The 9961-nt window shown below is 47.9% G+C and overlaps 1 protein-coding gene and 1 pseudogene across 1 annotated transcript; both read left to right on the forward strand.

The window, feature by feature from the left end:
* The first annotated feature begins 276 nt into the window (after positions 1-276).
* LOC109771394 (cyclin-SDS-like) lies at positions 277-4732 on the forward strand. Its single transcript, XM_020330083.4, has 7 exons — positions 277-1083; positions 1196-1366; positions 2323-2489; positions 3602-3730; positions 3829-4009; positions 4153-4197; positions 4328-4732. The coding sequence occupies exons 1-7, from the start codon at positions 418-420 to the stop codon at positions 4358-4360; spliced, it is 1392 nt and encodes a 463-aa protein (XP_020185672.1). The 5' UTR covers positions 277-417; the 3' UTR covers positions 4361-4732.
* A 1256-nt stretch (positions 4733-5988) lies between these two features.
* On the forward strand, positions 5989-7873 carry LOC109771395 (uncharacterized; annotated as a pseudogene).
* The last annotated feature ends 2088 nt before the right edge of the window (positions 7874-9961 follow it).

Below are 9961 nucleotides of genomic sequence, written 5' to 3' on the forward strand. Positions count from 1 at the left end.
CATTCCCACGGACGCACCGGCGGAAGCAGCCGCCTTCTGTTTCGATCGGAAACGGGATCGTTCGTAGTACAGTTCTAGAACGTGGGTCTTCTCCCATCAAAAGAAAAAAAAGAACGTGGGTCCTCTGCTGCGAGGGGTCCACGGATCTGTGCTGACAGGAGGTGGGGCCATATCGGGCGGTGCATGTGCACCGGGCGTAGCCGTAGCTCCGTGCCCTTGGCTTCCTCAGCAAAGCTTCGGAAGTTCAAATTCAAATGAAGCGATCGGTCTGTGAGGTGCGCTCATCCTCCTGCGGCACGGCACCCCCATTCCCCTCCCCTTCCTCCCCGCTGTCGACGGCCTCACGGCTATATAACCAAGCCAAATCAGAGAGCACCTAGCCGTGGCCACACGCACACACGCACCCACGCGCACGCCATGCCTCCCACCATGCTCGCGCCGGTGCCCACGAGGCCGCGCTCCCACCCCTTCCGCCGCCGGAGGGACGCGGCTGCTCCGCTCCCAGCCCAGATCGCGGCGGCGATGGCGGGGAAGCGGCCCGCGGAGTCCTCCACATCGGCCTCCTCCTCCTTCCGCAGCGAGGTCGTCTCCACCACCACCGCCATCTCCTCCGCCGCCCTCGCCGCGGCGCAGCGCCCGGAGAAGAGGCCGAGGCGCCAGGACTCGGGCGACGCGCGGCCCGCCGCCTCCGAGTGCTCGGAGGTCATCGGCGGCGCCACGGCGCGCCCCGCGGAGGTCGAGGCCTCCGAGTCGTCGTGCCTCCGCTCCGTCCTCCACCCCGACCTCGCCTGCCCCGAGCTGCTCGCCGACGACGCCGAGGCGACGGAGTACTCTTCGGCCTGCGACGAGCTCACGCAGTCCGACGCGGAGGAGGAGGTGCTCAGTGCTCCCAGCCCCTGCACTGACTACTCCCTCACCCCCCTGCTCGACACCTCCTCTTCCTCCTCCTCCGAGGACGACGACGACGACGACGGCGCCCCCCCTTCCTACACCTTCTCCCTCTTCCTCGACTACGCCAAGCAGTTCGTCCCCTGTGTGCAACACAAGGCGCACGCCGTCGCCGACGCCGTCCCCATCCCAGAGGTGAGCCGGTTCCACGCAGTTCCCCTTAAAATCTGTTTGAAATTGGGTCTCTCTGCGAGATCAGTGCGGTGTTTGATCTGATTTGGTGGCTTCGTTGGAATGTTTGTGTCAGTGGAAGCAGTTCGATGACTTGGAGGACGAGGAGAGCTACGAGCAGTTCCGGCGGCGCGAACGGCGGGGAGTGGTGGCGTGCGACTACACAGAGGTGTACGCCTCCATGTCAGGCAACTCTGGCCGTCACGTCGTGGAGCAGCGTTCTGTCATGGTGAACTGGATTATCGAGGTCAGTGTACACCAGCGCTGTACTCTGCATTCTACATGTATACCGCGACTCCACTTTAGCTCAATTCCAATTTATGGTACAAGCTCGCCTTACAGATTTACAGTCATGAGTTGGTATTGTGCTGGTAATTTACTATGAAGTCACATTGTACTGCAGATTCAGTGTTGGTTTAGTTCTCTGAATGATATCTGTTCTAAAGGCACTGTGGTTGTGTGGTTGATCTCGTGTGTGTGTGTGTGTGTGTGTGTGTTCGGCGTGCTGAGGCAGCAGATCCAGCTATGCACCTTCTTAAATTTTGCAGGGGATAGTTGTCTACTGTCGAAGATATTATTGTGCAACATTCTGATTAGTAGATTGCTCACAGACATTGTTTGTTGTGCAGACTGATCCTGTGTTGTTGTTTTTTCGAAACTGTTGTAACAAAATGTTATTGTACAACATTCTGATTAGTAGATTGCTCACGACATTAATTTTGAGGAGGTGTTTGTTTTAACATTTTGACATTCAGTGTTTGGAAAGGGAAATATCTTCAGTTATGCTGCAAAGTTATTCAGTAAACCATTTGCTATTTGATTAGCTTATGGTCTTCAACTCTTCATGCCTAGGATAGGAGGCACATTGTAGCAATCAGGATACCAGCATCATTTCTATGTAGATATGCAACTCCTGAGTGCATTGTCCGTATATGCCCCTTCTATACCATTCCATTCTTTTTTTTGCGGGGCTATACCATTCCATTCAAATCTAAGCTTCTGTATGCACTTGATTTTTGCGTTAAGACTTGAGAGAACTTCTGAGAATACTGTCGGCACCGTGTTTTGACCTGAAGATTTTGATACGCAACTAGATATTAAAATGATGAGATCCTTGTACATATACTATGAGGATTTGACTGTTCTCAGATAAAAATGTATCTGCAACTTGCAAATAATAGCTGTTTCCCATGAATTTTGTAGCATGGGCATGTGACAGAGCTGCAGCCAGAGACATTGTTCCTGGGAATTGGACTGATGGACCACTTCTTGACACGTGGATACCTACAGGGCTCTAGGAATGTGCAGTTGCTGGGCATTGCCTGCATCACCCTAGCCACCCGCATCGAAGAGAACCAGCCATACAATAGGTATTGAGCTCCCTTTGTGCTACATGTTCATTCTGATTCGGTAAAATGTGTGCATGGTATATTTTCTTATTCCCCTCTTTCAGTACGAGTACTACTCCATGTTGTTGACGTATGGTAGGGTTAAGGTTTATACCATGTTATGCATTGCTTACTGAAATACAGCTTCAAGCATCCCTGCAACAAAAGAAGCTTCAAATAAACGCATCCTTTTAATTCAGGTCCAAGTTTCAGCGTAGTTTCCTATTCTTTCCTCAGATGGTTGTAGTACAATACTGTTAAATCCTTACTAAGCTCTTCTATGATGCATTTTCTTCTCTATTTGCCAGAGTTCATTTCAATATAACTTAATTGGGCATTTGATAGACCTTAGCAAGTGCGCAGGGGATACCTTGATTTTGTTGAAAGCTGTCATTGGTTAATCCCGTGGCAAAACCATACAAACAAGTGATAATAGCTCATATAGAATGTCTAATTTTCTCATTAAAGGCTTATCTCTGCATGCTATTACTTGGGAGTACTTACATTAGGAAATGTTGATGTTGAGCATAATTGACTTTCCTAATTCATTCGCCTGCAATCAGGTCGCTCTCGCCAACCACTTGAGCATAGTAGTTCTCATCTTCGATTTGGAACATAAAAGTGATGCTACCATAAGATCCTAATTTTAGTTTGTACTTCAGGCAGTTACCATTATTTAGTGCCCATTTTGACTTGGTTAGACAGTCCTTGGCAGAGTTTTATCTATTCTTTTCCCAAGTAAACCTATTATGCATCAACTTTCTGGTTGCACGTGATTACATAACTTGCAAGAGAAAACAGAGCCCTTTTTGTGGTTTTGTTGAAGTTTTTGAGCCTTAATTCTGGTGATATTTTCTTATTCTTGACCACGTCTGAAGAAAAAAAGAAGTGGCACACAGTACATTACTATGCAGAAAGATAGAGTGCTTCAGAACAGCATGACATATTCTTCTTTACTAGTCCACCTATTTACGTTGCACTGCAGTATCATTGTCGAACTTCTGAATTAATTATCTCTGGGATCACCATTTGCTGCCTCATCTTTGCCTCCATTCAGCACAATGTAATCTCACTGTGTGTGTAATCTCTTTCAGCATCATGCAGAAGTCTTTCATGGTAGGGATCAACCTTTACAGCCGGAGCGAGGTCGTCGCCATGGAGTGGCTGGTTCAGGAGGTCCTCGACTTCCAATGCTTCGTCACGACAGTCCACAATTTTCTCTGGTACTACATGTTTCCTGCATTCTCGTCTGTGCCAGGCCGAGCAAAACTGAACGAGAAGCCAACACTAACAGCTCACTTTTCGTTTTCTAATTCTGCAGGTTCTATCTGAAGGCAGCAAAAGCAGACGACAAAGTGGAGGATCTGGCCAAGCACCTGGCCCTGCTCACACTTCTGGACCATAAGCACCTCTCCTACTGGCCCTCGACCGTGGCAGCCTCGGTGGTGGCCCTTGCCTGCCTTGCCACCGACAAGGAGTCCTCGTGCCATCGGGTAATGGAGGTAAATGATCTGAACTCACTCCACCATCAAAGCTATGCATTTCTCTTATGTCTTCTATCGTTCACGTTCAGAACTTCCGTAAGACCTACCGATGCTAACGAAGACTAGAAACGCCTGACCACTTTGCTCTTCGCGTAATGCAGACTCACTCGAGGACGAAGGATGACGATCTGCCTGAATGTTTAATGGTTCGATCCCTCCCTCGCATCCTTGTTCTTGGAACCATCTGAACTGACAGCGTGCAGAAACTTATGTAACTGAATTTTTGGGCTGCCACGACGACTAACATTCCTTCTGCTGTGCAATCTTTTCGCGCAGAGTCTGGAGTGGCTGATAAACTATGCTTCGTAGCACCCAGGGCTCCCAGGTTGAACATTCTATCTAGTCTTCTGCTGATCAACAGTACAGCGTAGCACAGCCATTTAGCAACAACCGGAGAGTGTGCATGCCATTAGTTTGCACAGCGGGATAAAATATATGAGGACACGGTAACATGTTTATCGATGTGTGGGGGAGATCGTAACTGCAGAATTTCGTACTGAGGTGGTAACTATAGCCTATAGGGAGAGCTGTTGTGGTCATGTGTCTTTTGCTCGTCAGTTAGCTCTTTGTGGTCAATTATAAGGTTGGATGTTGTTGTATTCCTCGACTGCCTTTTTTTTTGGATCAGTGGTATATTGTTTAAAATGGATCTACGGCTCAGTGAAAAATGGTCTTGTTTAATGGCAGTGTACATATGATACCCTCCGTCTGATAAAAGCTTGTCCCTCACATGGATGTATCTAGCATCAAGTGCATCCATTTAAGAGATAAGCTTGGGACAAGACTGAGGGAGTACTTTTTTGGCCCGTTATGGTTGTCATTATGACTCTTGAGAACTGAAGGTCTCGGATTTCAGATTTTGGGATGAACGGGATGATGCCCTCAAGCAGATGTGTATGTCTTAAGATTGATAAGGAGATGTGCTTGTCCTGAAGATCGCCGACACAAAGAAAATGCCCAGTTTGACTAATGGACATTCCAGGTCGTTTTCCACCACCTGATCCAGCGATGATGGCAATGGCAGTGGCATCGGTCCGCGGTCCGCCGCCAAAAACTTCATCAAGCAACCATGGCAGGGATATTCACACCATTTGCCATTGTCACCGGCGTTGACACCGTGCGCCATCTCTGCAAAACCACACCACAGTAGAGAATCTGCGCTGCCCACCACTACACACGGTCTCCATGCCTCAACCACCCAAATCAGGGCAACAAAGAGACAAAGAAGCGACAACTGCGACACTACGGCTCCCTCCAGCCAAGACCATCTCCAAAATGATGCCTCCAAGAGGGTACGCGGCACATGTGACGTCATCGTATGCCCCGGAAAACTATAGAGGAGGAAAAACCTCCAGAAAGATGAGAGATATTCTCACTATAAGTGAGATATAGCAGCGACAAAAAAATTAATGTACGATGAATTATTTAGCATATGCTGACTTTTTTTATAGAGCTGAACTTTTTGAAAATATACACGATGAGCTATTTTCAGTATATGTTGAACTTTTTTAATATACATAAACTTTTTTTTAAATATGAACTTGAAAACTCCTTGGGACGGTGAGGTTAGGGTTTCTCGTCATATGGCGGGATTTGGTGTCAGGTGTTTCAGATCTATTCAGGGGTTCAACGACGACGACTGCGCCTACATGGTGCTGGTCCTTAGAGGCACGTGCACGAAGACTTCCCGGCTGTCATCGACAAGGTCAAGCCGGCTCCGGTACGGGAGCGGCGACAACGGCGCATCGCCGGCTCGTTCTGACGGCGGTAGTGGTCGTTCGGTGGTCTCAGAATCTCGATGTAATTTTTATTATGTTTGAGATGCTTTGTACTTCTGGCGAACTTTGATAATAGATTTGGATCGTTTTCGAAAAGAAAAATCATCCAACAGGCAGTTTATGGAGAAGAAAAGAAAAATCTCAAGTGAGCTCGCCAGATTGGGCCTGCCCATTTTACGCTCACTTCAGGCGTCTCGTTCGGACGCTTCCAGTTCCGGTTCGCCTTGCCTTCTGCGCCGCCGCGCCGGACCAACCTGGCTCCGTCGTCCAAACCAGATGCCCCCGCGCTTAACCCTCCTCCGCCGCCTCTCCACCCACAGCGACCCCAACCTCGCCACCCTCCTCGCCGTCCTCCGCTCGCCGGAGGCCTCGTCCACGCCGCTCCCGCGCCTTCCCGTCTCGGTCGGACGCGTTCCCCCTCCACACGCTCCCCGACCTCCTGCCGCGCCTCCCCTCCCCGCTCCTCTCCCTCCGGTTCCTGCTCTGGCGCCTGCCCCCCTCCCCGCCGCTCCCCTCCCCGCACACCCTCTCCTCGCTCGCCGCCTCGCTCCCGGACCTCCCCTCCGCCGTGCCCCTCCTCCTCTCCTCCTCCCCGCACCCGCTGCCCCTCCCGCACTACGCCCTCCTCCTCGGCATCTCCACTCATGCCGGCCTTTTCCCGGTCTCACTCGCCGTCCTCCGCCACATGCGATCCTCCGGCCTCGCGCCCGACGTGGCCTGCTTCCACTCCGCCCTCCGCGCCGCACGCTCGCATTGTGATGTCTCCGCCGTTCTGGACATCATGTCCAGGTCCGGCGTCAACCCGACCGTCCCCCTGATCGTGACCGCGGTGCATAGGCTGGCGTACAGGGGCGACTTCGAAGGTGCCCGCTGTCTGATTGACAAAATGCCTGAGTTTGGATGCGCGGCCAATGTGGTGGTTTACACCGCGATGCTCGACGGGATGCTCGCTTTTGGTCATGTGGATGCCGCAGTGGGGCTGCTGGAGGAGATGGAGGGTGGCAGACTCGGTGCTGGGTGTGTGCCCAATGTGGTGTCGTACACGTGTTTGGCGAAATGCCTGTGCCGAAAAGGGAGAATGGTGGAAGCTCTGAGCGTGCTGGATAGGATGGTAGCTAGAGGGGTGATGCCGAATCGCGTTTTTGTGCGGACGCTGATCGATGGGTTTTGCGCGGCCAGGGGGGCTGGCTTGATTTCCAAGGCATATGATGTGGTGGAGCGTTTGGTCGTTGACGGAACTTTGTCAAGCGGGCAGTGCTATAATGTTCTTCTGGTAGGCTTGTCTGTGGCTGGGATGACAAGGGAAGCTGAAGGCCTCGCGCAGAGGATGATGAAGACAGGGGTGCAGCTGAGCCCGCTCGCAGGAAGTGCAATGGCGAGGGAGCTGTGTCAGAGGAAAATGTGGTTGCATGCTTGCTGTTGGTTGAGACTGATGGATGAGAATGGGGTGCTCTGTGATTCTGATGTCTATGCTGACGTGTTGTTGGGGCTGTGTCAGGAGGGGCATGTCCTTGAGGCCTCGGCGTTGGCGAGGAAGGTCATGGATAGGGGAATACACATTGACGCTTCCTGCGCTGATTGTTTGGTGGAGTTACTGAAGCAACATGGTGATGAGGAGCTAGCATCACATGTATTAGGATTGAGCAGATCGCCTGAAGTGATGTCGCTGTGAGCATTGTGTGGTTCTGTGCTCAATTCTTGTAGAAGATGGTTTGAAGAACAAGAACAGTGCAGGGAAAAAACTACCATTCATCGGAGGACCTGTTGTTTTTACATTCGTGTGAGTAGATTGCACGATCTGCTATTGTTCGCGGAAGAGAGACCCCCGAGTTTGTCAAAGCTATCACAATAACTCTAGATATCTGCAGAGAGGGAAGCAAATTATAGCAACTAGAATACCTGCATCAATTTTATGCACATGTGCAATTCTTTAGTGCACTATCTTAATATGATATTTTTTGTGCATATCCATGCAAATGCAACCTTCTCCATAAACATGCTTTTTTTCCAAGGGAAATATACACCCGGTATTTGCATTGAGACATAGAGAACTTCTGCGAATACTGTCACCGCTGTGTTCGCACCTGAAGATTTTGATATACATTTATGCAATTAGTTTATTAAATGATAAATCATTGTATTATACTATTCCCCAAAAGGCTTTTTTTTTTGGAGGCAAGATTTCTACTCAGATAAGAGCTCATATACAAGCAACTGCAAAAGGATAATTATCTTAACATTAGTTGTTACTTTCTTAGCATGGGCATGCGATGAAGCTGCAGATGGAGGCAGTGTTTATGGGCATTGGACTAATGGACACGCTTCTTGCCGCATAGATGCTTAAAAGGGGCTCTAGGCATATGAAGTTACCGGGCGTTGCGTGCATAATGCGGGAGAAGTACATTGTTAGTCCCTCAACTCTTTCGAAAGTTTACAAATGATCCCTAAACTCCAAAACCAGCAAACTATAATCCCTCAACTTTCAAAACTGGATAAGTTTAGTCCCTGGTGCTGCTTCGTGTGGTTTCTTTGCTGACCTGGAGTAGTTTTTGACTAAAACTGGACACATCATGTGCGGGTCCCACTTGTCAGCGTCAGGAGAACGAAAATAATAGCTTTACACAAAATGCACAATGCATAGTTCGAACCTGAGACCTCCAGCATAAAGAGTGCACAAGCTAGCCACTCACCAGGAGATGTTTTGTGCTTAACATAGAGGTATATATTGATTTATATTATATACGGGGGTATTAAACGTGTTCAAAATTAACTAATTTAAAAGCGATTTCTTTTTCTTTATTCCTAATTAAAACTGAAGAATAAGTAGTTATGCCATGCTGTGTATTTATTTTCCTTGTTTTTCTCAATTAATTAGTAGTTTGACTCGTGCTTTTGCATTTGTATTAGGTGTTTGCTGATTCAACTCTGCGCTTTTTTTTTCTGGACTCATGTGCATGATGGAGTAGCTATATTGATGTGTACGAATTCATACAACAGAGATATAAATGTCAAAATTGGTAAAAATAATGTAAGTAGTTATTAGTCTTTTTAAATTTAATAAGTAGCTAACTAACTAGTTGACTTAGACGTACCATTTGTTCTGCATTTCTACTTATATCCGTTGTGTGTGCACTCTGCGTGTGGTGCTGATTTCGAGTGTGTGCACCCTGCGTGAGGTGTGGTCATGTGGACTTCGTGTGTGCACCCTAACTAAATATTGAGTACTTCCTCTGTAAACTTTTATAAGATCGTTTAGATCACTGAAGTAGTGATCTTAATGATCTTATGCAAGTTTACAGAGGGAGTAATATATAACATGTATCACTCAATACAACATCAGGTTATTTTTGGATAGGTGGCTAGCTCCAGTGTGACGCTGTGGGAGGTGCCCAGTTCGACTATTACACGGCATTTTTTGCCGCGTTGATTTATTTCACGTTTCCACCATTGACAGACGGGTCCCACTATATATTTTGTGCATCTCCTGTCACTGGCAGGTGTGTCCCGCCCAGTTTGAGTAAAAAATGACACCGGTGAGCAAAGAAGCCACCTAAAGCAGCATCAGGGTCTAAACTTATCCGGTTTTAAAAGTTGAGGGACTGCAGTTTGCTGGTTTTGGAGTTTAGGGACCATTTGTAAATTTTCGTAAAGAGTTAAGGGACGAAAAATATACTTTTCACTGGAGTTACTTATTTATATGGGAATCCACATACAAACATGTGATAAACTGATAATAGCTCATAGGGAGTTACTTATTTTACTGGAGCCTTATAACTGCATGTGATTACTAAAAAGCCTTGCGATTTATCAACTACTTAAGAAATTTTGGTCGCCTACGCATTTTAGAAATTGAATTTCCTGAATCCTGATTGATTTATCTGTGACCAGGTGAATCTCACCAACCGTTCAAGCAGAGCAGTTAGCATCTTCAATTTATATTTGGATACTTTATTTGTAATCTAGTGAATTAAGCATTGTAAGAGTAGTGCCAGTCTTCAGGCAATTCATGACAACTGGTGATTATTTTCCACTTGCATAGACCGTATAGACTGTCTTCTTCCCAAGTAAACCTACCGCATCAACATTTTGGTTACACATGATTAAAATCGTAGCCTTTTTCTGTAGGGTCTCG

The sequence above is a fragment of the Aegilops tauschii genome, chromosome 4 (genome assembly GCF_002575655.3).
Source record: "Aegilops tauschii subsp. strangulata cultivar AL8/78 chromosome 4, Aet v6.0, whole genome shotgun sequence".
NCBI classification, from domain to species: domain Eukaryota; kingdom Viridiplantae; phylum Streptophyta; class Magnoliopsida; order Poales; family Poaceae; genus Aegilops; species Aegilops tauschii.

What these genes read in the sequence shown, in the direction of transcription:
- LOC109771394 (XM_020330083.4), top strand. Translation starts at nt 418, where the DNA reads ATGCCTCCCACCATGCTCGCGCCGGTGCCCACGAGGCCGCGCTCCCAC. An exon ending in GAGAACCAGCCATACAATAG is followed by an intron (nt 2,490 to 3,601) that starts GTATTGAGCTCC and finishes AATCTCTTTCAG; the next exon opens with CATCATGCAGAAGTCTTTCA. An exon ending in CGTGCCATCGGGTAATGGAG is followed by an intron (nt 4,010 to 4,152) that starts GTAAATGATCTG and finishes CGCGTAATGCAG; the next exon opens with ACTCACTCGAGGACGAAGGA.